The sequence below is a fragment of the Pimephales promelas genome, chromosome 21 (genome assembly GCF_988280905.1).
Source record: "Pimephales promelas chromosome 21, fPimPro1.hap1.1, whole genome shotgun sequence".
NCBI classification, from domain to species: Eukaryota; Metazoa; Chordata; class Actinopteri; order Cypriniformes; family Leuciscidae; genus Pimephales; species Pimephales promelas.
This window is the reverse complement of record NC_142789.1, coordinates 22,851,138-22,878,643: the sequence shown is the minus strand read 5'-3', so window position 1 is coordinate 22,878,643 and position 27,506 is coordinate 22,851,138. Positions and strand designations below refer to the sequence as shown.

The window sequence follows — 27,506 nt, the reverse complement described above, 5'->3', positions numbered from 1 at the left end:
ACAGGTGGAGCACATTCAGGTAATCAAGCCTAATTAGACACGAGTGGAGCGCACTCCCAATCAATGAAGTAAGAGGTATATATACAGCAAACTTAACTCAGTTCATTGACAGTCTAACAGCATCCCACCACCACCCCATCTCCTCACTTCTTCTCCTTAATACTCTTACAACAACGGGCACTCTGGGTTCGGGCAAAAATTCCGAGCTCGGAGCCCTCCCCCTGGACAGCACGCCAAATATGCATAATCTTTACTCTGTTTAATTGATGTAAATGTGAACTCGTGAAATAGTGATAAAAAAGTGCAATTAAAAGCATCTCGTCAAAAAGCATCTGTTAATAAGTGACTATAGAAACATCATAACATAAATGATGACGAAAACTACCATTGGATCTGTTATTGGATAAATCATCATTCTGAAACACTGAACTTGATTCAAAACTTTATTTTATTGAGATTTGATAGAAGATACATAATACATAATCACACAAAATGATAAATTATACATTAATGTAGCAACTGTTCAAAGTTGTTAGTAGCTTACAGAAAAAGAATAATATTTTAAATATATGAATTGCATTATATGTTTTGCAAAGATTTCTTTTCAATGATTTAAAAACAGCATACACTGTAAAGAATTATATGATCAATAACTTATGACAACATATGTTTTTACATAGCTTTACATTACCTCTTTATAACTCACACCCATTAACGGTTTGGGAGTTGAGCGCGCCTGTTCTCAGCACTATTTACATTGCTTTAACTCTGCAATTTTTACTTAAACATCCAAGTTGATGGTACTTAAAAATGTAAGGCAGAAGCTTTTGTTTCACAGTGTAAAAAATAACTAAGAAATTACCATAAAAATTTAATATGTTAGTTTAAAAAATATTAGCTTAAAAGTATAAATATAAAAAATGAACACTCATGAACATTTGAATAAAGCACGGTAAAAAAAAAAAAATGTCAGCAAATGGGATGCACTGCAGTGGCAGTAAAACAAACCATTCTTTGGAAGAGGCTGCATTCTATAAGGCAACCTAAAGTAATTTAAAATAAGTGACAGCTTTGACCAATGCTTGGCCTACAAATTCTCTTAACAAACTTATCCAACCAATTTATTTAGTAGCCAAAGCATTTATTAGCATTTTTAATGGGGCACCAGGCTTCATTAGGGTTGGTCACGTCAGCTTGAATCAAATAGTAAGGTCAACTCATTGTGTTTAGGTTAGGTTGTAATTACCATTATATTTGAGAACAGTTCGCAGTAATTAAATGTCATGCAAGCAGTGGTGGAGGAAGTACTGAATCTCAGTACTTAAGTAAAAGCACAAATAACCAGATAAATATTTACTTTAGTAAAAGTAGAAGTAACACAATGACAACCATACTTAAGTAAAAAGTAAAAAGTACCTGATTTTAAATGTACTTTAAGTATTAAAAGTAAAAGTACTTGCATAAATGACTATTTTCTAATGATTAATAAAACATTTAATTCTAACTCATTTAACCTAATACTCCTATAGTGATGTTCAATAATGATGGAAAAAAAATGTTGTCACAATTTCTGAAACAAGCTTGCAATTAGGCAAAATAAACCATGCTTATCCTTACTAACTTATGTTAATAACTATGTTTGGCAGTAAACACGACTAATTTATGGACTAATTTATTCTGAACCTCTTGGCTTGCCATAATCCTAACCAAATGTATATTACACACGGTGTGTTTCCTATGCATGTAAAAACAAATTTTCGCGTATAAATTGCACGATAAACACACTGCGTGCGAGACGCATTTAATTGATGTCCCTCTATAGGGAAACCAAACGTCACTGGTGAGACAAACGTGTAACGAACGAACGGTCAGATTACGTTTTGGCAGGGGAAAAACTGATCAGAAAATGTAATGAAAATGTAACAGAAGTTGTAGGAATGTAGTAGAGTAGAAAGTATAATAATTGCTGCAAAATGTAACGAAGTAAAAGTAAAAAGTATGCACTATTTATTCTACTTAAGTAAAGTACAGATATGTGAAAAATGTACTTAAGTAAAGTAACAAAGTATTTGTACTTCGTTACATTCCACCACTGCATGCAAGTGTCATACAAACTCTTCTAGTCACTTTGACAACCATCAGGTTTCTATCATGAGCCTTTCTAACAGTGAATTATGATAAAAAAGTTGTTGGGTTTACTGTACTGTTCATCTTTATTCATGTCCACTTGGTCTACATTTTTTGTGTAGACAAACCATCCTCTGTAGAGAGCTGACTCAAACCGCCGGAGATTGTCTGCCTGAGAAGACATGTAGAATACAAGGGACCATTTCTCTTGGTCATCAGCGCAGATCGTTTGCAGGTCATGTTTTTTATATTGCTGAAAAACAGTACAAAACCTTTAATCGCAGTTTAAAATCTATGTTTATGTTTAGTATTAAACATGAAATTTAAGTTCTAATACTAAGACCGTAAACTTTAAATATGTCCTAATAGCATCTTCAACAAGACAACATATCAGCAATGAATTAAGACCTACCGTAACTGTTAAAATCTTTGTATCTTCACCTTTCTTTGTGGTGCAGCTGAAGAAATTTTCTGTGTTTGTGAAGTTCAGCACAACAGGAGTACCTGGACTGTCCACTGTGTTACTCCTATAAGAGTAGATGGTGATTGGTGCTGAAAAAGCCAAAGCATTGCAAAATAAATGTCAAAATATATGTATGAAGCAAGTGAAAATGAAGAATATTGCTGCAATACACAATTACATGGCCAAGTATACTCTAACAATGACTAGTACATTGCAATTTACACAAAATCCAAATAATCTGCATGATTTAACAAATACAAACAGTGTCATGGAAAGAGGAATTTCAAACACCATATATTCACATATTATTTGGTACCAACCTGACATGGTGCTATCCAAACATATCTGATGATTATATGGAGTGACATACTTTTCCGTAAAGAAACTCTTAATATACAAATTATCTCTTTGTCTAAGCAGACACAATTTCCTCGGAGAACCTGAGAAAAAGGAAGCAGAATAGTTACAAAATTCTCAAAAGTCACATTTGGTTTTGCATTGGATTCCTTAAAGGGATAGTTCACCCAAAACGTTCGGAACACAAATTAAGATATTTTAAATTAAATCGGAGCGCTTTTCTGTCCCTCTATTGACAGTAGACACAACTTCAACTTTGTAGCTTTAAAAAGTTAATGAAAAGATTGTAAAACTATATATGAATTGAGTCCAAATTTGTTATGCTGAATAGATTTGATATGGGCTTTGATTCAAACATTCATCAGATACTGTATGGTAAACAGAAGCTCAAGCATGCTTGCTTGTTGTGCGACAACCAATGAGATTCATTCTTGTGTTATGCAGCACATTTGAGCATCAGCAAGAACCAATGTGGTTTGTTTATATTCTCTGATCAATGTTCATATGTGAATAAAAAGCCTAAATTCAATCTGTTCATCATATAAAGCAATCATTTCTTTTCAGAAAATAAGAACCACTTGATTTTTTAAGTTAAACCAACAATATTTTTTACAGTGTATATTTATATATAATATAAATGATATATACAGTATATACATGCAAATATTTCTCAAATATATATACATGCATGTGTTTGTATATATAAAAAATTATTATACACACTACACACACATATATTATGTAAGCACAAACTTTTCTTTTGGATGCAATTAATCGTTGCACAGCCCAAGGGTTATTTATTTATTTTACATCAATTAGAGCATTTAAGAAATTTAAAAGATAAAATATGTGTGTATTGTGCAATTGATAGCACACAATAAAAAAAATGTACTCATTTCATACCAGAGGTAACGGCAGCGCTCGCAGGCAGGACCACAACTTCATTAAATTTGCAATTGGTCTTTCCACAGTTGTTGCAAGGGTTGTCAGGGTCACAGCCTCGAGCAAGAACCAGACTGAAGCTCGTATCGGCCATGGAGACAATTAGCAAATTTTCATTATCGAAAGTGTCGTCCTCAATGTCTTCCCCCTCCGGTTGTGGAGGTGATGGTCCCTGGCTCCCATTCGCCTCCAGCACAGACTCTCTTACCATCATCAGGCTGAAACTCAGGTGCGTTGGCTCCTTTTTACTGACACGAAGCTCCTCAGATTCACACTCTTCTGTTTTTGTTTTGCAAGGATGATGTATGGTCTAAAAGAGTTTATTGAAAATGAAATCAATCTAGCTCAGGGACAGTTTTATTCCTCAAGCAATTACTCAAGAAAACCACACACACAGAAGTCTATGATCAAAATAAATTCCCTGACTAGGCGAAAAATCCCCAGTGAAAAGTTTGGTTTCACTTGTCTCTACCGGTCACATTTAAATGGGTCAACAGAAAAGTGATTAATATGAAAGTGCAATACTTCTGTGTAAATGCAAAAACTCACAAGTAAGGGAGATCCATCAATCAGAAGATCAGCAAATGCCTCTGGAGTCAAATCTTCCACATTTCTATTGTTTATCATCAGGACTTTATCTCCCTTGCTGAAAAGATAGATAGATAGATAGATAGATAGATAGATAGATAGATAGATAGATAGATAGATAGATAGATAGATAGATAGATAGATAGATAGATAGATAGATAGATAGATAGATAGATAGATAGATAGATAGATAGATAGATAGATAGATAGATACTCATGAAAGGATATATTGTATATATTGTACATCATCAATAATCTTACCTTGTGAACATTCCTTTGTTATAGTTTAAAAAGCCCTTCACTTCATATGAGTGTTTCCCTTCACATTCAGTGTGGAGCAACGTAACACCACCAGAAACAGGATTACCCTATAAGATGTCACACATACAAAGTTTTCAACTGCTACATTTAAAATGAACACCTAACATACTGAAGATGTTGATCAACTGTTGTATATCAAATCAGCTATAGATGTGCAAACAACAAAACACTACATACCTCTGATGCCATGATGAACTCAGATTGCGATGTGCGAGTCTCGACTGTGAAACACGCCTTTTGAAAATCAGTTGACCTGACGCTGTAGAAAAGGAAGCTAAATTCATATGTCACTAAACCAGTGTGAGGGTTGGGTGTAAAAGGAGAAGTAAAGAGTTGTGCTGTTTATATTTTCCTTAAAGGTATAGTTCACCCAAAACAATTCAATTTACTCCCCCCTCATTTTTGTATGTCATAACCAAACAGTTGATGGGCCCCATTGACTTCCATAGTATTTGTTTTCCATACTGAAGTAAATGGGGTCCACAGTCCATCAACTGTTTGTTTACTCTTCAAAATATCTCATTTTAAAGCTCAGCAGAAGAAAGAAATTCTTACAGGTTTGGAACCACTTTAAGGTGTGTAAATGATGAGAGAAGGGTTTTTTTGTGAACTATACAAGTAAAATAATTCAGAAAATGTGCTTATACTGCCGCACTGTGCTTAGGAAAAGCTGATGGCTCACTGTTTGATTGCCTTTGCCTGACAATATGATACCCATGCTGACGATCTTTAAAGAAGTAGTTCACTTTTTAAAAAACGTTTTTTGCTGATAATTTACTCACCCCCATGTCATCTAAGATGTCTCTTCAGTCAAAAAGAAATTAAGGTTTTTGATGAAAACATTCCAGGATTTTTCTGCATATAACAGACTTCAATGGGAACCAAAGGGTTCAAGGTCCAAATGAGAGTTTCAGTGCAGCTTCAAAGGGCTTTAAACGACACCAGACGATGAATAAGCTGCGGAATGCAGCTTTAATTGTTAATATGGAATAAGAATAAAATTAGGTTGTAATTCTTAGAATTTTTTAACAAACTAAAGACTCAAATTTTACTCTGAGTGGCTTTAATACACACGGCCCCTGATCTTTTAATATCTACCCTATAAAGACAGCTTTTCAGTTTGAATCACTGAATAATTATTCACTGTGCAGAGCAAAAAACATATTTTACATCAAACACAGTTATTTAAACTGACTTTACTGACAATAATAGACATTATTGGTACATTGAGGAAATAAGAAAATGAGGTTTTACATGAATAATGGTTCACGTTTACTCACCCAGAACACAATCCTGCACTTCCTCACACAAGGTAATATGAACAAAAGAAGAGGAACAAACTGGTTGTTTCGGAAAGAGCATCCATCCACACCAAAACAATACATTTACTGTAATAGATCATACAATTTTGAAATTGTACGATCAGTGAGATGTGCATGCCTCGAGTCACTTTGAACTCTCCTTGTTTGGAACAGTTTGAGAATGTTGAAGAATCTTCATGGAGCTCTTTGTTCAAGGACAGTTCATGGTGACCATCGTCCAGGTCGAAAAAGGGCAATAAACTACCATAAAAGCTTTGTGTGAGGAACACATTGCTTTTTTCACTGATAATATATCCATCCAGTGAGATGACCTTGCCAGCCAAGGTCACCATGAATGAACTGTCCTTGAATGATAAAGAGCTGCATGAAGATTCTTCAAAATTCTCCTTGTTGTGTTCCACAGATTAAAGAAAGTCTTTGGGTTTGGAGCAACATGGGGTGAATTTTGGGTGAACCATTCCTTTATAGTAAAAATTTAGTTTCACAAAAACAGCTTTATAGTAAGGTCAGTACATAGGACATTCACACACACCCTACGCGCACACACACACACACACACACACACAAACATATGGCAAAAACATTAGCAATGGGCGTACATGGCCCTCTGATACATCAGAAGGAACCTTTTGACATGTCAAAACAACCAAACACTCACACAAACATACTTAACCAGTATTTCACCAAAATAGAGGATTTCTCTCTGAATTGATCATGTAACCCCTACAACAGACAGCATCAATACAAAACGAGTATGTCCATATTTTCGGGTGAAAAGTCTTGCAGAAATTCTGAGCCATCATGGCATTTCAAGGATAAAACAAAACTTTGTTGACTTTGTGTATTTGAACTAAGTAACTTATAGACAACACTTCTAGGGCATACACCAACTTTCTAATTTGTATGCTTATCTATTGACAATTGCAGTCTTGTATTTGAAACCAAAGCATGTTTTGTAGGTTGCTTTGAATAAGAATATCCAAGACAAGACCCCCCGCCCACACACACACAAACACCTTTTTTTACAACCATTTTCTATTTGTCCCTTCACAAACCTAAATGCATTCTGAGAAACCAACCACTACCCCATTTAAAGAGGTAAAACCGACAACAAGTTACAAAAAAATATAAAATGTGCATAAATAATAATAAAAAAGTATTTGATGGTCCACTTTAGACACTCTACTAACTAACTTGTCAACGAACTCTCATTAAATCATTAATAGACTGCAGAAGACTGGTTTACAACAATAAGTTGACATATAGTCGCAAATTTTATTTGAATGTCTATTGAGGACTATCAAAATAGAAATAAAGTGTTAGCAGATTAAGCAGACAGTCTACTAATACTCTATTAAAAGTTAGATGATATGCAGGGGCAACATTAATTATCTTAAGTGGACCATAGAAATTCAGTGTTACCACAGTATTTTAGTTATAAGCACTGGTAGAAGTGCCATGTCCTCAAAATACTTTGTGGCCAAGGTCACCCAGAATAACATCAGCTCTATTTCCTGATGTTCTCATTAAAGGGATCTATCACTCACAAAAATAGTTCCAGTAATTATGTAATGCACCAAAATGAAATGACTGCATGAAACTGATAAAGTGAAAAACAAACAATAAAGCTTCTAGGTTATTCTGAGCTCTGTCCTCTACTCTCAGTTTTAATCATCATGGTTTTGGAGCGAGCAGGAAGGTGGTATTTGCCATGTAGCCGGGGGTTGTTTCAGCTCAAACAAAAAAATATATAAATATATATTTGTAGAACAGATATTTTGAACAATTCCATCAGTGAGGGTGCGGAGATAATGTAAAGAAAATGTATTACGGTGCAAAAAACACCATATAATTTTTTGAGATCTGAACACATTTCACATTATATCAACACACAAAATCCATTAACTAAGGTCTAATTAACATGTTTAACAAAACAAGACACATGTTTTGTGCCATAATGAAGAAACAAGCTTGAGGGCAGCTACTAATGTCATTCAATAAATTTAGGCAGTTCATGATCAAGAGTTCATAAAACATGTGTAAGTTCTGTGACAGATGAGATGCACAGCAGAAGATTTGGTTAATCAGAGGACAGTCGCAGACATAACCAAACAAATGCAGTTAGGACCAGAACTGGGTGTAGATACGCTCTTTAGACATAGAAAAAATCTAGCATATCCATTTTGACTGTATATTAGTGGATGGTGAACAAAAGAAACAAGTTTAAAAAGCTGAACTAAAAAAAAGAGGTAGGAAGAAGTGGTTAACAGAAATAATTTTAACCAGAATGGAGAAATAGACAGAAGATAACACAACAACCCCTTGATGCGTGTAACTCATTAAATAAAGTATTACTTACTGTGATTTAATTAATTTTCCCTTGAAAAAATAAAGTAAGGAACTGTAATTTAAAGGTGCAAAATGCAAGTCTCTGAGTTTTTGCAAAACTACGCCCCCTCTGGCGACAAGCGAAACTGCAACCAGAGGTGTGCGCGCTCATGGATTACACACACATGCACGTTTGCACGAGCTGTTCAAAACCAAAGGAGCATCAGCCGCACACACGTTTTGTTACAGTCATAATGAGATAATAAAGTTATAAATCTGCAAGTTATTTAAAATAGATGAAAGGAAAGGCATTTGAGTGAATTTCGGGGGAATGTGACGTATGTCACATTGAGTAAATGTGACGGGGAAACGGAGGTCGTAGAAAACTTTGGTTTTTGTTTCCATCTATCTCCATGTTGAACTGTTTTATGTGCTTACTGCATCCACTTATGATTGTATCATTATGGAAACAAGTTCATAAACAATATAAGTTATTACTTTGATCTGTTTGAGTGGAAACATCAGTGTAGGGTGCAAAATGTTTATTTGAATTGGTTGTGGAGTTATTTCCCAGAGATAATTGCCAGAGATGGCACAGTTTTAAAGCTTCATAAAAGAGCTTAGGAATATATACATTCATTATAATAATTCATTACATTTATATAGCACCTTTCTGGACACTTTTTTTTATTAAAGTGGCATTCAACAAAAGATAATAAAAGACAGTTTAAAGTATTGCAATTTACAGAGGAAAAGAACAACAAAATTAACAAGTTGAAGTTTGCTGTGCTTTATAGGCCTATACACGAAGTGAATGCCATCAATCATTTAGACTAATTAATGAATGCACAAACTAATAAAAACATTATGAACTATGAAATGATACACAATTGTATTTTAAGTTTGAGCTGAAACAATATTTAACTTTTTTTAAATAATCCATTAAACCTGATGAGAAACGAGGAGCGTGAACTAGAATGAGCAGTTCCAGCGCATGCCCTATTATATTCCGTAAAATAATGATGAGTGTTTTTTTTGTTTCTCATTTACACTAACCTAGTTGTATCAAATGTAATTTTTCTACTTTTGTCCATACAATTTAGTTTAATTAAAGCAACGCATTCATGCTTGTGTTTGGTTTTAAATGATTTGGCTTATTTAAATCAACAAGAATTTAAAGGGATACTCCACTTTTTTTTTTAGAAATAGGCTCTTTTTACAACTCCCCCAGAGTTAAACAGTTGGGTTTTACCGTTTTCCAATCCATTCAGCCGATTTTCTGATATTTAGAAGAATATCAGCTACCAGACAGTTTCTGGTCTCATTGACTTCCATGGTATATTTTTTTCCTACTATGGAAGTCAATGAGACCAGAAACTGTCTGGTTACTGATATTCTTACAAATATCAGAAAATCAGCTGAATGGATTCGAAAATGGTAAAACCCAACTGTTTAACTCTGGGGGAGTGGTAAAATGAGCCTATTTCCAAAAAAAGTGGAGTATCCCTTTAAGAACATAATCACACCATGATATGGGCTATTCAGTACAAGTTTAAGTTCGCGCTGAGACTATATTTACCTTTTTGAAATAATCCGTAAAACCTGCTGAGAAAGGAGGAGAGTGAACTAGAACGCGTTCTGGAAACTCATGAATATTAATGTAGGCTCACTACATTTCCTCTACAGACGTACAACTGACTTTTGGCAGAGCGCGCGAAACTTGTCACTTGAAAGCAAAAAACAGAGCTTGAAATTCGTCACACTCGCAGCAGATTCAAAAAGCAGTATTTATGTACTTGTGTTTGTGCAACATTTGCGAGAAAATATTCCACAAGTGTGCAACTCTCATTGGATGAATTCACATACTGATTTGCAGATAAGCAAAATTTCTCTGTGACTTCACATTTTTTGATACAGACCTGTGTGTCAATACGTTTTACACCATATTCACTGCAGCAACTGTAGCAAAAATGTGAGCATACTAGTTTCTTCATTTGTGATTTGTAGAATAGGATTTGTGCATCTGCAATGAAGAATTTGTGAAGGTGTAACTGTTGTGTTGTGTTTAAGGAAGATAGAAAATAAAGTCTACAAGTTTGCAACTCTTAAAACATTTCACAGGCACAGGCATTCAGTGGTTTTGCACCAAATATAACTTCATATGAGAGAAGCAAGGCCAGAGACATTTGGGGCGCTGCAGCATATTAAATGTATTATAAATAGTTTTTCCGCGTGAGATATTCAATGTGTTGCGGGAGAGCGTGACAAAGACCGAAATGAGTGAATGTTATGCTCATTGCCCTTGATCTAGGAGGAGATACAGTCTATAAAATTTGGCCCAGAAGAAGAAGAATAATACATTTAAGTATAGCTAAATATCAGCAAGTTGTCCAAGCCAACTTCATGACAGGTCTGTTAGTAAACAGGACATTTTGATTCTGTGGTTTTCTTGCCAACAAGTCACCTAACAGTTTTACTCCATTCCACCACAACCACACACATACACACACACACAAGTGGAAAAAAATAGAATCAAACTAGACCTCAAAACCGTTAGACAGACTAAAGGTAATACATTGGAAGAGCTAACAGACACATTTTTTTTAAGTTGACACAGACACACACACGAACATCAATCATGTTTGGCACATCAAAATAGAGGTTCATCTCTGAATTGATGATCATCTTCTAGTCCATACATGATACAAAACAAACAAATAGATATATATAGATACATTTTTTTCAAAGACAAATGCTATTGCTTGTACAGAGATTGTACAAGCAATAGCATTTACATTTTCAATCCCTCCCCAACCAACCCAAAACAACCTACCTTAGTTTTATTATAACCTGTTACAATTTTTTATACTCACTTTGCTGCTATTTTCAGAACCTTGATGTCATTTTTCAAAACCCTAGACATAAAACTCGAAACGGTTATCACGTGTAACACAGGCTGTCTAATGTTCAAAACATTGCATTTGCATTCACATCTTTAAGGAAATATTGCACTTGCACAATCATTGGTTGTGCAAAAAAACAAAAAAAAAACAAATTTACTGTGAAATATTATTAACATTATTATAGATCACCCACACACAAGCAACCGATAGTTTCACTGTGTCATTGCTCGTACAATCATTAAATATTGTAGAACAAAATAGGTGATACAGGTTTCATTATGGTTCTAAATTTACAGTAAATAAATCTCTGTAAAAGTACTGGAGAGAGAATACAGATATAGTGTAATCATTGAACAAAGTGTGTGATATATTGATGCAAAACACTACAGTACAATCACAACATAGGTTTATTGGAATCAAAGTAAAAATATAAAATATTAGGCTACATCCATGGATAATGTAGTCTTATTGGCTTATGCGCCACGCTAATTGGTGACAATGAATCTCGTTATCTTGAAACTTATTTAATGCAATATATAAAGTTGCTTGTTTAGATAACAGTGAGGAGTGTGAGCTAAAATTAAGCCCCTCTGCTCTAGGACAGAGCTATTCTGAGACCTATTCCCAGCCAATCAGGAGCCAAAGTATCTAGAGTGGACAGCGTACCCCATGCCACACTATATCCGAACCGAAAACTATGTCAACCGACTGCTCTTGATCTTCATAAAACAGACCTCATCAGCAAGTACAAGATTTTTCTACTTTCTGTCTACTAGTAACAGTAAGATGATGCAACTAGAGGTGACATTTGATTCTGCTTGCTTTTAGTGGTTCTTCTCTCTCTCTCTCTCTCTCTTTAGTTATGTTGGATGTTTTAATAATTGGAGGTGGTCCTCATGCTCTAACCCTGGCTACACTGCTCTCAAACCCTAACCAACCTCTCTGCCAATCGAGTACTGACATTCTTCAGGGAATTCAGCTGAGCAAAACTAAAGCTAAAAGTGTACGCCACAAAAATAAAAAGAGACAACCCACCAGTAAGTTCAAGCATTTTGTGGTGAGGACAACAATTTGGTTTTGGTTTATTCCTCATCCATCTATTCCCATTCTATCATCAGACAGCTTTAGATCTTCATTCCAACAGGAGCAGTGTTTGACACAGAGAATGAAGCCAAACGTCTGCCATGTCCTTCGCTGCACTTCAAAGTGGTGGACTCTTATGGAAAATGGACATCACTGTGGGAAAGCCAGTTTACTGTCCTGAACATCCCTCACCTCCGATCGCACACGCTGGTGCACACCGATCCGTTTAATAAGGTAATAAATGTGTTGACATTTGCACAATCATTTGGATGATATGTGCTTTTGAAATACTGTACTGTTTGAAAAAATACAAGCATGATTTTTCAAATCTAAAAAGTAAAAAAAAATGCCTGATTTGCCACTGCGTTCATGCGCTTAATATACATGTCTGTGATTGGCTACAATGCTCAACGCGTAAACAACAAAAGTAGTTTTGAATCGTTTTGGAATAATGTATCTTCCAGTGCCGACTCGACTGGACTCTGACATTTTTCCGAGTCTAAAATGTCTGAGTCTGTGTCAAGTCCGAGTACAAATTCATCCGAGTGCGTAACAAGTCCGAGTTCATTCAAAATTCGAGTTCGAGTACCCCAACTCTAGCTAATAGTTGTTAAACTATTAAAATATTAACTTAAAAACTTGGAGGGTCCTTCAAGTATTTTAGGTCACAGAGTTTTGGTTGATAAAAATAAGTTTTATAAGTTAAATTGCTCAGATTTTTGTACAAATAATAATGCAAACCAATAAATAATGATTACAGTGATGTTGCCCATCAAAGGACTAATAATTCCTGCATCTGTGTGCAATCCCAGAATGCCTTGCAGGACTTTGTGGTGGAGCAAAATCGAGAGGAGGAGCTGTACCGTCTACCTGAGCGAATTTACATTCAGGACGAGAATGCATTTTTTAACGACAGTCGCCTGGGAAAGAAGAACAAAAAGCTTCTTAGCGCAACAAACGGACTGCAGAAACATCTGTATTTCAGTCTCCCAGGAACACAGCTCAGTATAGACTTCTTCCAGGAGCAGGTCTGAACGTCATACAGCATGTGAAATCAAATGGAATGCCTGACTAACAACAATTAATAAACTAATTGTAAAACATTTGGGTTTACCAGCTCTTCTGGTATTAGGAAACACTGTGTTGCATGAAGCTTAGCAACCAAAATCAGATTTCTCATTTGAAATGCAACATGCAATGTGTGTTAATACTAAACTAAATATAAATGTTGAATAATAAATTCACTATGAAAGAACTTAATTATGGATTACATTGAAAAGGACTTTCACCCAGGTACGCAAATATGATATGGACAGTGTCTTAATCAGAGCTACAGTGGACAGAATCATCCCAGTGTTAACTAAGGATGAGAGCAAGGTGAAGTTTTTCAAGGCGATGCTACACACTGGGGAAACCGTAGAGGCGAAAACTGTTATTATGGCGACGGGGCCTTCGAGGGCGCAGATGGCAAATATACCATGCTGGGTGCGGGCAATCCAAGAGAATTACCCAGAAGAAAGTCTTCAACACACAGTGCAGCTCATGCATTACTTCTGTACACATGAAGAGATGGGTGAACCCTCCTCAGGTGGGTTTCTAAACGTGATCAAAACCTGATCATCCAGATATCCAAGCAAACAAATAACCGAACCAGCTTATTAGGAAATAATTCAGAACAGGAAATGAATACACCCTTGTTTTCAGGTTCTCCTGCTGTGTGTCAGATGGGCCAGAGAGTGATGGTGGTAGGTGGAGGTCTAACCAGCGCCCACATTATCTCAATTGCGCTGAAGCAGCGTGCATGTCATGTGACCTGGGTCTTACGTAAACACTTACAAGTAAGTTACACCCAATTTGAGTCTAAACAAACAGTATAGTGTCCCAATCACTACACAGACTGCATGTTGAGCACTTGCCTCGCTAACAACTTTTCCAGCAGCAACCTATAGTTTTATAGCATAAACAAACAAACAAACAAAAAACTAAAACCAAACTTATTGGTAAAACAAACGCTTGAACACTTGTCTGTGTGATGAGAATGACCTAAAAGGACTTAAAAAGACACCTTGGGAAACTAATCAACAGGAAAAACTACAAAACTACAAACATGGCGGCAAGAATGAACACAGAAACAAAGGGAACTGAGAATACACTTCAAAATAAAGGTCCTACAAGACACAGAATTGGAATCAAGATAGGCAGAAAGTACCTCAAAAAGTGTTCTGATTAGCTAAGCAAAGAATTTGACCGTGGCATGGTCACAAATTCATGTTTTTTGTAGTTGACACAGAAACCATAACGGTATTGTTTTCAAAAACTTAAAACCAGTTTTCAAAAGTTTGCATTTCAGGCCCCCAAAATGGCAATGTCAAGTAAATGACAATGCCAGAACACATTAAATGTATTCTGTTTTTTTTTTTTTTTTGGTTACTGACGCCTCTTCTCAGATGACTTGAGATCACAGCTATAGCAAACCCCAATGATCTAATCAATTCCCATTGAACAGAATCAAGTCCTGCTCTACATTGTTTCTTGAAGAAGCCACTTCACTTGGATACGGCTCAATTTGATGAGAAAAATCTGCAACTTCTGTTTCATGCCAACTTTAAAGTTTACAGAGGCTAGGGTTATCAGAGATCGATGTGATTTCACAGTAGTTATTCAATGATATTTACCAAATTTGACTCTCTCTCAGCTTAAGCAGTTTGACGTTGGGGATATAGAGAGTCTGATTGGACGCTATTCCCACGTTGAGCATGGGATCAAGATGGATGGCCTGGCCTATCTAAGGCAGTTCTATAATGAAAGAAGTCTTCACAAGAGGCTAGCAATGATAAAACTAGCCAGAAAAGGAGGAGCAGTGACCCCTGAGGCCTATTCACAACTTCAGCCTTTCATTCAGAGCGGCCAGCTCCAGATCAGAGCTAACTGCCAGGTGTGTTTTTATTTTGTAAGGCTGCTATGCTTATGTGGGATGCTGTGTCAAGAGTCTTTGACAGTTGAGCACAAAGTTCATAGACATTTCCAATTTCTAGGAGAGTCTATAGCAGTACCAAAGTGGATTTCTTAACTAAATGATATCTATATTTTAATAATTAATACAGTATGTCTTTATACCAAGGTGACTGAAGCTAAATGGTGTTATGAATCCCAGCATTGGAGGGTCTCCCTGTGCAGCGGTGAACAGTGGATTGGGGAAAAGATTTGGCTGGCAACAGGCTGCAAACTGGATGTCACCCAGGACCCTTTACTCTCTGACGTCATGTCCAAATTCCCCATTCAAGTGAGCACATGGACATTTATACTTATTACAAAAATATTATCTTTAAACCACGGGGCTTATATAATCGTCAGTAATTATTTGATCTCAAACTATTAAAATAATACTCGTCAAAAATTTAAAATATATATTTTTATATATAAAAAAACAGTACAAACAGTGATATTGTGAAATATTAGTGAAATTCAGAATAACTGTTTTCTATTTTACTATATTTTCAAATGTAATATATTCTTGTGAAGCAAAGCTGTATTTTATGATGAATAGAAAATTCAATGTTTTTATTTGGAATATAAATTGTTTTGTCACTTTTGATCATTTCAATGCATCCTTATTGAATAAAAGGATTAATTTGATTTTTACCCCAAACTTTTGAAGGGTAGATCATCACGGTTTCCACAAAAAATATATAATATAAAAATTAAGTTTGGAAATGATTTCAATTAACTTATGTATATATATATATATATATATATATATATATATAGTTAAGCAAAATCATTACCAAAGTTAATAAGCTAATGTTCATATAGGCTATATTTAATAAATTTAAGTGAATTAATAATAATTTAAATATTTATTTTATTGGTTTTGCAATGTAAGCATCATAACAAAAATATGTAAATACACGACCAGGGTCTTTAATGTTATTTCTCTCATACTGTCTCAAAACTGAGTTTTTTTATTTAGTCATCTGCCCAACTAAGATCCAAAAGTACTTAAGTATTTCCTGCTTGACAGGTCCTGGAGGGTTGGCCATGTATAACAGAATCACTGCAATGGACCGCAGGATGCCCCCTGTACCTGATGGGACAATATGCAGCACTCCAGGTTCTGTTATGCTCCTATTATGTAATATAATGAGTCATATCAGGTCAAAACACCTAAAAGTGAGTCATCAATGAGAAATTTTCTAGATAACACCTGCTCGGTACCTAAGCATTATCATATTTTAGGCTGTAAATATAGCATCAACACAAGCATTTACAGTAAATAGGCTAAATATATGACATTCCACAGGTTGGGCCTCATGCTGTAAACCTGGCAGGAGGTCAAGCTGCGAGTATACGCATTTTCAAAGACATTATAGCTCAGCACAGTGGATTGGATGAGAGTGCATCAGCAAGGATGGAGAAGACCCGCACTGAAGAGTACATATCACACATGCACGGCCTCATGTGGCTGTAAAATCCACCTGCGAAGAGGGAGGGTGTGGTCTCAGGTGTTACACTCACCATAACAGAAGAGAACGAATCACTTAATGCTGAGAGTGACAGCTTTGAATGTCTTTAAGATGCTGCACTGTTTAGTAGCCAACAGAAGTTGATGAATAAATAAATTACATTTTTATTAATCTAGTCACATGTAAATGCACAGTCCTAGTTGTGGTTCGAATATTGCATAGTCATTGTGACTGCACTGCGCCTTTAAATAATCCCAAATCTGGCAGTGATCTGTGGGAAGCCTTGGCAAACCCAAAGCGTCAACACAAAACAAACACCTGTCATAGGTGAATACAGATATTCTGACAGCGAATGAAATTGCAAAGTAGAGCTTTGTTTTAAAAATAAATGTGCATCTTAATAAGATTTTGACTTCCGGTGTAGCCTATTTGAGCGCTCACAAACAGAGCTGAAGCAAAATATTGTGACCACGTAGTAGATACCGAGGTGTTTATGATGATGATGAGAAGAGTTTCTAAGGTGGTTTTGAGTGTCGAACAGTCTGAAGGCGTCGGAGCTCGAGTTCGCAGAAGCATTGGACGGAAAGAGGTGCTGGTTTGCTGACTTTCGTATTACGGAGTTGGGTTTGCTTCGAAATGCACGATACATAAACTGTATTATGATTGATTTCAGCTGCAGAATCTCGACCCTTTTTTGATGCTGGATGAATTCTGTATCGCCAAACCAGCGGGTTTTCCTGATCATCCTCATCGTGGATTTGAGACGGTAAACTTTATTGAATCAAAATCGTGTATTTTAAAACTATGTATCATTGAATTGCTGTCATGGAAAGGGCGACACTTGTCAAATCCACGAATTCGTGCAGTCATATTGAATAAACGAAATAAAAAAATATATTATCAGTGGATTAATATTACAGTTGTTGCATCTGAACAAGACAACACCAAACCTTCCGCCAGAGGGCGCATGACGGCTCAAAAATCTAAATCCTGTGGACTTTTATTTTGATTTACGAAGTGCGTTGGTACCTGGTACACTTAAATGTGTAACCGTTTAATTCTACAATAAATAATGCAATTCTAGAAAACAACCGGAAATGTGTTTACTGTGGGGTATCTAAATAGGATTCATGTCCTAGTAATGACAAACGGTTATGATTAGTCCACTCAGAGAATCGCTGAAAAAAGTAACAGGTACAACGTGACAACACCGTTCTGCCTGTTTATGAATTATAGTCCTGCAAGCCGTAAGAATGAGTATTACATTTGTATTATAAAAAATGAGACTGAGAATTCGTTACAATTTTTTTTCAAATTCACTGTGTAATGAGTTAAAATAGAAGAATGTGGGCTCATCAAAAGGACAATTATGACACCTCTTGACCACTAGAGAGCTCAAATTCTTAACATTTTATCACAGCACAGTTGCTCAAACTGAACTGTCTTTTAGTTCATGTATGTTAGCAATGATGTCATATATGTTTATGTACTCCCAAAACATAGACACAATTAACTAAACTAAAATAAATGAAGATATGCGCATTTAAAATGTAACAGACCAACAACTGATGACTCGTCCTGCACTATATAGACTTTTGCCCAATCAGATGCTCTCTAGAATGAGAATTCTTTTTAAGTCCCTTGAAATGCAATGTCCAAACATAAAAAAAAAGAATATGAAAGGCAAGCTGGCGCGAATATATAGATCATCCAATAAACCCCTCCCATTGTTTTTGGCAGTTTGAGTACTGAAGTTCTGCTCACTCAATGTGAGAGGATGTATGGTCATTAAAAACGCTTCCTTCAAAATGACAGTGTTTTGGCCAGATCTAGTCCTGAGAGTATTATTTGAAACTTGAGTAAAGAAAAGCTGACCAACTCACTTATTTGTCACTCATTTGTCTCCTTGATTATTTATTTACAACATCTGATGTACTCATTTGTTTACTCACATGTCTAGCATAAACCGTTTCTATGGAAAGCGGTCAATGCCGCTGTGGAAATCATTTAGACTTGTTTATGAGTGTGATGTCATCAATTGCCATCTGCATGGATATACTCATCATTTCTTATAGAGGATGAGTCACTCTGTGTCACCGTCCTTCACGAAATGGATTTGTCTTCTAACATTTGTAAGACTTGCTGGAAATGACTCATTAAGAGAGCACTCTAAAGCCAAAATACAAAAACATTATTCTTTCTTAAGAGGTCATTTTGTTTTGCAGGGATATATAATTGACTTTAGTTATAGGATATACACAAATTAAAACAAGGCTGTGTGAAGCACAAATGTCCAGGCTGTTCTTCGGGTTATCTGTGTTGCTTGAGACATGCAGGTGTGTTTGTTCGCGAACTGTCACGTGACCATCAGATCGCAGCTGTGCTTAGAGATCACAGGCTGCCTGTGGCCACAGGTCAAGCAAGCCTCTGAGGGGTCAGATGTTGACCTCTTACCCCGCATCCCGTATCCTGTTGAGAGCTACATTGTCTGTGTGGGAGATGACATGCAATCCCTCCAGGCTGCATGTCAGACCACCTCAGCTGACCACAGAGATTTAATTTAGCTTTTTTTCAGTGGACAAATGGGAAACGGCTGCAGGCAGATTTTGTTTCAAAACGTGCATGTAATATATGCAAATTTTTGATAATAACTCAAGCATCAAGCCTCTAGCTCTGTCTTGGCTTGGAAGAATTATGTTTTTAATGGTGCGTGAAAGACCTATACTGGCCATCCATAAAAAAACATGTATATTTGTATTTGTGCTAGAATTATTAACTGTAAAGATTTTGATCAAATATTCATCGTCAACTTCACTCACTAACAATTTTAATTTTCCATCTCACTGCGTGGGATATATCTGCTTTTTGCATTTAACTTTATAGTCCATCAGGGCTTTACCAAAATCCCTTGAACATAAATTTTTTTTTGTGTCTACTCTGCAAACACACCCTTGAAATATGTTTCACCTTTCACCTGTACGATTTTTGACATGTTTATTTTTCTCTAAATGAACATCAAGTGGATGACTTTTCCATACTTTGTCTTTTGCGAAAAATTTCCCCCTAGAAACTGTTTCATTTTCAGAAAACTATAATCTTACACCTAATCCTTCTATTTAAAATACTTAAGTGTAAGAGTTTTGTCTTCATTTGTGTTAAACGTGTTTCACAGGTAACATACTTGTTGAGTGGAGTAACAGCCCATGAAGACTTCTGTGGTCACAGTGGCAGGTTGGAGCCTGGGGACCTTCAGGTAGAACAACGAGACATTACCATCTCTCGAAATGATGAAACACTCATTACTTAAAGGACTAGTTCACTTTTAATAAAGCTTTTGCTGATAATTTACTCACCCATGTTATCCAAGATGTCCAATGCAGTGGCGTAGTAGGCAGAAATTGTATTTTGGGTGGGCCAGTGAAAATGTGAGTGGGCCTATAGGTTTTCATAGAAAAAAAAAATACTTCAATAATAATTAACTTTAGAGAGTAGAAAAATTAATAGACAAACAAACTGCAAAAACAGTAACACTTTCATATTCGGCAAATCATCATGTTCGACAACCAATAGAGCTCAATAAAGGCTGGACAAACCAGTGTAGACAATAACTTATCTATTTTATTCAGGCTAGTCAGCAGTGCAAAGACGGTTCACCCGAAAATAAAGTAAGCTAAAATAATAATATCGCAGTTTTATATCGGCGGGTAAACCCGCGTCAGGCAGACCGGGAGAGAGGGAGAGAGAAGCGGCCGCCGCCAGCACCTGACTAGGCTTCTTGTGGGTTAATGAGTCTGAAGAACTGGCTGGGTGGACTCGATAGATGAAGGCAGTGGCGTGTCTTCTTCCTCAACTCTCGCTTTTTCCAAATAGCACATTAAAGAAAGTTGTTTAGCCATTATTATGGCGCCGCCGAGAGTTTTCCCGTGTATATGTCTATGGAGTTTTCCTATCGGAACCCCCAGAAACCATAGCAACCAATAACGTTCCGGAGAGGGAGGCTTACTACAACTTGCTTCGGCAGTTGCATTTTATTCGGCAAAACGAATTAAACATACACAGCAGTCAAAAATAAATCAGTATATATTAATATATTTTCTTAAATACATTTGAATTATAAAAATAAACTAAAAATGTATTTTTATCAAACTTGCCTGGGCGGGCCAGTGAGTAGTGTGGGTGGGCCAGTGCCGCCCTGGCCCAATACTGGCCACGCCCCTTGTCCAATGTCATTCGTTCTTCAGTCGAAAAGAAATTAATGTTTTTGATGAAAACTTTCCAGCATTTTTCTCCATATAATGCACTTTCCTGGGCACCAAACGGTTCAATGTCCAAAAGACAGTTTCAGTGCAAATTGCAAACTGTTTTAGGGCTTTAAACGATTCCAGACGATGAGGGTCTTATCAAGTGAAACGATCAGTCATTTTTAAAAACAAAACAAAACAAAGTTCAAGTTTTATAAGCTATATATTACTTAAAAAGAAAAAAAAAAGTGAACCAAAAGTATGTAGCTACACTATACTTTCATAGATGGAATGTCTTTCATAGATGGAATGAAAGCCACCATCTTTATTTTTTATATGCATGCTGTAAAAATTCAAGTTACAATGAAAGCTATAACAAAATGTATTTACATTTAATAGGATTTTATATTCATGCACACACGCTCACCAAATGGACTAAGCGCTTGTATACCCGCGGGGGCACTTCCTATGTTTTCCTGTGTCGTAAAGCTGTCTCACTTTCTCCCGGGTCAGTGAGGGAATTTTAATGGGCCTTTAATAGGTCTAGCACTCACTGCTTTAACTACAACTCGCACCTCACCTTCAGCTACCAGGGCTACTGCCAAACCATCAAACATAAGGGACTCCCTAATAATACCAGGAGAGCAGTGAAGAAAAAACTGCTGAGTGTTTCACGCTATAACTCAAACCACCTATTGTACAATGGCTCCCTGAGAGGAGCTGCTAAACCTCAGAAGGACTGGAAACTTTCACTAAGAGAGAACGAGAAAGGAAGAGGAGAAAGAAAAGTGCGCCATTAGCCATATTAAGCTGTTGTCGTTAAACTGGAGTGGTTCATTTTTGAAATATAGGCTCATAAACATCTCTCATGCTCAACATGAAGATAACATTAACCAGTGTAAAAGCCCCTAAAGCAAGCGGTTAGTCTGTTTATTGGCGATTACAACCAGATAAATCTACCATTAGGAATAGAATAAAACATTAGTTTTTGTTCTTACTTGGCAATGTATTTGTTCTCTGTTGTGTTAGTGGATGACGGCAGGTCGCGGGGTGGTTCATGCTGAGATGCCTGTGTCAGACGGACGCATTCATGGCCTTCAGCTTTGGGTGAATCTGAAAAGCGCAGAGAAGATGGTGGAGCCTCAGTACCAGGAGCTGAAGAGCAAAGAGATTCCTAAACCCAGCAAAGATGGAGTCACTGTGAATGTCATCTCGGGGGAAGCTCTTGGAGTTAAGGTTGGTGTTTAATGGTCATAGAAACATCAATTTCCAATTAACAAAATCTTAAAATGCATTTCAAATTGTGCTTGTGTAGAATAAAACTAGCTCACAAGCTATAGTGATGTCTGATTTGTTTGTGAATCATTTATTGGAGTTATGCCCGGTACATATTGGAACGATTTTGGGCTGTCCAAGATGAAAGATGACCAATCGTGGCGATTTCTCCTAAACGCTGGTCCTACGTCGTACAGTGAGAGATTTCAAAAACTTACAGTGTCAGACATTTAGCATGATTATCTCACAGTGTGTTTGCTGCCACGACCTGTTTCTACTGACTAGCCAATAAAAATGCAACATGAAATGGCGTATTGATCCACACGACATGGTGCTCTTATGCTTTAGTTCATATGAAGTGTGTCATTTGGGACAGGGTCTCAATCCTTTCTTCACATATTTTCCATTCATATCTCTCTTTTCACTATCAAAAAATAAATGTTAAAACCTCCAAAAATGGTATTTATTGGAATAAAAAGGTGGAGGTTGGAACTGTCTGTAGTTTTCTGATATACTGAAACATTAATCTGAAGTATGGATAATTTTGCCAGCCAAGAGGACTGCTGGTTTATTAGGTGATAAAAAACATGCTCCTCATAATTATTATAAACTCTATGAACCAAACCACTAAGTGAAAAAAGTAGGCTGTACGCCTCCATCTCCCTGACACTTGCATCTTTTGTTTGTTTTTTGCAAACATGTTCATTTGTCCATCCATTTAGCAACACAAGCTATTACCCATGCTTCTGTCTGTCTTTTCTCATCTATGATTTAAGGCAAAAAACAAGACACTAGAGTCACAGTGAGCAGCTATCACTGAATGTTTGACTCAAACAGCCGAATACTTTGTAAATGTTTCGTCCAATCGGAACGTCGGAACGTCTGAATTACAATCTGATACTGGAGTTCATCACGCTAACTGCTGCTGCAAGGCTGTCCTCTGCCCGCTCTCTCAGACAACGGCAGGAAATTTGGAGCAGGCTTCATTGGAAGTGGTTTTTGCAAAATGTTTTAAATGTATACTGTGGTTATGGAGGGTCTCTCTAGGGCAGAGGGTGGATGCGGCGCTGAAGTTAAATGTGGGTCAGCCAAATACTTGGGCTTACTGGAACCAGATATGCACTGGAACTCACACACAATGTTTTTACATCTGTTAGAGCTCATAATTTAAACAATATTGAACAATTTATCTAGTTTTTTTGTCTTGTAGCAATAAAGAAATCTGGTAAATATGGATATGTTATGAATAAGAACATAAAATGTTATTGTCACAGTAGTCTTCTGCTGTAATAAAACATTGTGTTGTGGTATTGACATGTTATTTCTGTTGTCAGTCAAAGGTTTACACAAGAACTCCAACCATGTACCTTGACTTTATGCTGAAGGAAGGTGCAAAGTATGTGCAGCCTGTTCCTAAAGGTAAAAGATTATTATCAGATGTTTTTTTTTTATTTTTTTTTTATAACATGTGTTTTCCCCCATGTTAGGGAGAGTTTTCCATTAAATCCCAAGTTACTTGCAGAGCAAAATTAAATGGCTTGTTCACAATTTTGTCATAAATATGGTTTACCAGGCAAACATATTTAGCAAGAAATGAGTCTCAATTTTCCTTAGAAATTGCGTAACTGTAAAACATCCTACCTCATTCAAAGTTCTGGGAAAAGACAGTATTGTAGGAGAACTCCGGTCAGTTTTAACATTGAGCTCATTTTTTGTACATTTGGAGTGCTGTCAGTACAGACAAAAACGACAAAAATCACAGTGTTATCCTCTTTTTAAAATTCGCACCCTGTTGACTTTAATGGGGCAAGTTCTAAACCTGCTTTTAGCCCCTTAACATCCTTGTCATTACAAGTGCACAGCCACATGGGTGGTGTTATTAAGAGTGACCACTGTCAATCTGACTGCAGTAGATTTGAAAGATATAATAAAAATGATGTTACTTCAGCCAGCTCACATACCTGCATTTTCTTCCCGTTTTCGGTCGAAGTCCAAAGCAGTCGATTGTCGAGTTCGCGTGCGGTAACTAAGCAACAATGGAGACTCTCTGTCAACCGATGACGGTGCTGTGTGGTGTTCTGAGAATATCAGCTCAAATGGATAGTTCATCCGAATAAGATGTTGAACACGCGGAGGAGGTTTTTGAGTTTTGAGTTCATTTTTACCAATGATCGACAATCGACCACTGTGGACTTTGACCGAAAACGAAGTAAATGCAGGTATGTGAGCTCGCTGAATTAACATCATTTTTATTAATATCTTTCACCTACTGCAGTCAGATTGACAGTGGTCACTCTTAATAACACCACCCATATGGCTGTGCACTTGTAATGACAAATCAAGAATGTTAAGAGGCTAAAAGCAGGTTTAGAACATGCCCCATTGAAGTCAACACGGTGTGAATTTTAAAAAGAGGATAACACGATGTAGGCAACACCGATTTTTGTCGTTTTTGTCTGAACTGACAGCACTCCAATTGTACAAAAAAAATGAGATCAATGTTAAAATTGACCGGAGTTCTCCTTTAACAGTGGAAAGATGTTAAGTAACACAACTAATCCAAATGTATGAATTTGGCACTTTTTGACAGTTATCTCAATGTCAAAAGTGTATTACCCCTACACTTATTATTTTATAATGATATAGTTCCATTGTTTTAATTATTGTATTACCTTCTCAGGTTGGACCGCTTTCATCTACACCCTCACAGGTTCTTTATGCACTGGTGAGTTCTAATGAAAACCGCATAAAAAGAAACCTTGTCCTCCTGCAGGCAAATCCACTACCATAGCTGCAGCTTTCTGACCTTGAAATTCGAGCAGGTGCTTTATGACTCTTTTTCTCTTCCTCTCTCTCTCTCTCTTGGACATCTGACAGACATTTAGACTATTCCTATGATCTTGTGCCAATGGCAACTCTAAACTCTCACGTTGAGAAATGAGATCGCCAAACCAGTGTTTGATATGTTGATTTATCAGGTTGATTTTGATGATTTCCAGGTTGTAGGAAATTAAACACACAAACATTAAGAGTGAATACTCCACCTGTGACTTCAAAGGAGTTTCTAAATGAATCTTGTATTTTCATTTTTCTCTGAAATGCATTTAGCATAAATTGAGCAGCTGTTGAGAAACAGACTTCTTGACAAATTATCTAAGTGGGTGGGATGTGATGCATAACCATCTTTACCCTGCAAAGCACATCTCTTGCATACGTTTTTTTCTTATTTATTCTGGTTTGTGGAGTATTTGGTCTTCAACCACCTTGAATCAGCCTTGAGCTGTTATGTCCTAGCTCTGTCATAAAACTCTAGATGGTGCTGGCTGATGGGTCCTTAATTCAACCTGATGATATTTACAGCGTTAGATTTGGCTCAAGCTGATTGGTTCATGTCGCATCTGCAGCCAATGAGCTTGCTGTTCAACATTTAAATGGCTGGTTACCATTCACTACAGCAGTTTGCAGTGCACTTTCTGAGCTCTTATAAAACCCTCCACCTTCCCCAGCTCCACTTGTATAGATCTGCTATGGGTAATTGATTCATGCAATTTGTGCAGCAGCAGTATGTCTTACATACAGCAGCCAATGGCATATGCATTGGCAGTAGTAAGTTACTGTACTTGCTCTGCAGCAGCAGCAATAATCATCATCAGCAGCAATAATCTACAATAACAACAATAATCAACAGCCGAGACATTCCGCCAAGACAAAACACATTAGAAAAATGCTAAAAATCATGCATAATTGTCATGATAGAACTAGTTTTATAACATAATTTGTATAGGATTGTGAAATTTATTTTGGCTGTTTGAATTTCCCTCAGGTCCAGACGACGATCTGCGGACGATTGAACCACACCACACGGTGGTTTTGGAAGATGGTGAATGCGTCAGAGTGGAAAACAAGGTTTTCTTTTCCTATTGTTCCTGTAAAGCTTCTCTGTTTTTTTTTTTTATACAAGTTCAAGTTTAGTCTAAATTCAGTCTCTTTATTCCCTTCATTATTTTTTCTAGGCAGGGGAGGACTCTCACTTTGTGTTAATTGCTGGTGAACCAATAAATGAGCCTGTGGTTAAGCATGGTAAGTTATAGGTTGGTAATATTCCACATTTTAATGATCAAATATTTGAATTAGGGGTATCAAGCAATTAAAAAAATGTAATTGAATTTAAATGCATGATTTTTTTTTTCAATTATACAAATATTATTTACATGGATGAAGGGACAAGAATGCTTTTTTTTAATTTACATTAAATTGACAGTGTTTGCATATACTGTATATTGCTTATACATTTATTTTGTTTAAATTAAGATTTATTTGTTATATAAAAATATTTAGTTGTGTTTTACAATTTATAGATTTTTCTAAATCCAGAGGACTTATTTATTTGTTTGTTTCAGGGCCCTTTGTCATGAACACACAAGAAGAGATTAATCAGGCCATCTCAGATTTCAGATCAGCCACTAATGGATTTGAGAGGGCAAAAGTTTGGAAATCAAAGATTAGTCAAAAGTTTACATAAATATCCCCTTCTATAAGTATATATCCAGTATGTGCTTTGTGTGTTTTTTGTGCCTTTAACTTTAACCGAGCAGCCTCAAAAAGTGGACGTTTAAATTATACTTTTGAAATACAAAGTGGCACTTATTTTTAAGCAGAAATTCCAACTAAAAGACTTATATATTTTAAGGGTGCAAATCCGTTTTGTGGGCACTATATATGCAACATGTTACACAAATTTCTGATGTAATTCTGATTGTACAAAGGATTTTTAGTCTGATGTATTACCTAAAATCTATGTAATTCTTATAATTAAAAAATATATAATTTGACTATGTATTTCTGTTTTTATTTTGCATCTGGCTCTGGTTCACAGTGTATCTGGTTCAACCTGATTTCCTTTATCTAATATCTGTGGCAAGTTTCCTTTAACCCTGAGGAGTTCCTTATATTTGACCACATTTCATCCTCATTTTATAAAAGCGACCATGTCCGATCAGGTAATAGATTCCTTTGACCGCTGATAATAGATTCTTCTGAAGCTTTTAAATGCATTTAGATGATCCGATAGAGCATGTACAGTGTGGGTGCAG

At 36.4% G+C, this 27,506-nt stretch overlaps 3 protein-coding genes across 3 annotated transcripts; 2 read left to right on the top strand and 1 right to left on the bottom strand.

Annotated features, from left to right (window-relative positions):
- Positions 1-442: 442 nt before the first annotated feature.
- On the bottom strand, positions 443-5,188 carry il1fma (interleukin-1 family member A). The gene is made up of 7 exons (XM_039673826.2): positions 4,976-5,188; positions 4,739-4,845; positions 4,439-4,535; positions 3,851-4,199; positions 2,911-3,030; positions 2,540-2,679; positions 443-2,380 (listed from the first exon to the last, which is right to left on the bottom strand). The coding sequence occupies exons 1-7, from the start codon at positions 4,985-4,987 to the stop codon at positions 2,162-2,164; spliced, it is 1,044 nt and encodes a 347-aa protein (XP_039529760.2). The 5' UTR covers positions 4,988-5,188; the 3' UTR covers positions 443-2,161.
- Positions 5,189-12,213: 7,025 nt separating this feature from the next.
- LOC120480258 (uncharacterized) lies at positions 12,214-17,021 on the top strand. The gene is made up of 9 exons (XM_039673281.2): positions 12,214-12,388; positions 12,496-12,668; positions 13,247-13,462; positions 13,728-14,022; positions 14,139-14,272; positions 15,130-15,369; positions 15,556-15,717; positions 16,456-16,545; positions 16,735-17,021. Exons 1-9 carry the CDS (start codon positions 12,214-12,216, stop codon positions 16,900-16,902), a joined length of 1,653 nt encoding a protein of 550 aa, XP_039529215.2. The 3' UTR covers positions 16,903-17,021.
- A 171-nt stretch (positions 17,022-17,192) lies between these two features.
- pir (pirin) lies at positions 17,193-27,245 on the top strand. The gene is made up of 9 exons (XM_089124889.1): positions 17,193-17,486; positions 17,571-17,663; positions 20,070-20,150; positions 22,168-22,374; positions 23,748-23,832; positions 25,094-25,138; positions 26,237-26,319; positions 26,427-26,493; positions 26,814-27,245. Exons 1-9 carry the CDS (start codon positions 17,391-17,393, stop codon positions 26,933-26,935), a joined length of 879 nt encoding a protein of 292 aa, XP_088981015.1. The 5' UTR covers positions 17,193-17,390; the 3' UTR covers positions 26,936-27,245.
- The last annotated feature ends 261 nt before the right edge of the window (positions 27,246-27,506 follow it).

What these genes read in the sequence shown, in the direction of transcription:
- il1fma (XM_039673826.2), bottom strand. An exon ending in AACAAAGGAATGTTCACAAG is followed by an intron (nt 4,536 to 4,738) that starts GTAAGATTATTG and finishes CTATCTTTTCAG; the next exon opens with CAAGGGAGATAAAGTCCTGA. An exon ending in CAAAGATTTTAACAGTTACG is followed by an intron (nt 2,381 to 2,539) that starts GTAGGTCTTAAT and finishes ACTGTTTTTCAG; the next exon opens with CAATATAAAAAACATGACCT.
- LOC120480258 (XM_039673281.2), top strand. Translation starts at nt 12,214, where the DNA reads ATGTTGGATGTTTTAATAATTGGAGGTGGTCCTCATGCTCTAACCCTG. An exon ending in TGTCCAAATTCCCCATTCAA is followed by an intron (nt 15,718 to 16,455) that starts GTGAGCACATGG and finishes CCTGCTTGACAG; the next exon opens with GTCCTGGAGGGTTGGCCATG. An exon ending in GACAATATGCAGCACTCCAG is followed by an intron (nt 16,546 to 16,734) that starts GTTCTGTTATGC and finishes GACATTCCACAG; the next exon opens with GTTGGGCCTCATGCTGTAAA.
- pir (XM_089124889.1), top strand. Translation starts at nt 17,391, where the DNA reads ATGATGATGATGAGAAGAGTTTCTAAGGTGGTTTTGAGTGTCGAACAG. An exon ending in GGGAAGCTCTTGGAGTTAAG is followed by an intron (nt 22,375 to 23,747) that starts GTTGGTGTTTAA and finishes TTCTGTTGTCAG; the next exon opens with TCAAAGGTTTACACAAGAAC. An exon ending in TGAGCCTGTGGTTAAGCATG is followed by an intron (nt 26,494 to 26,813) that starts GTAAGTTATAGG and finishes TGTTTGTTTCAG; the next exon opens with GGCCCTTTGTCATGAACACA.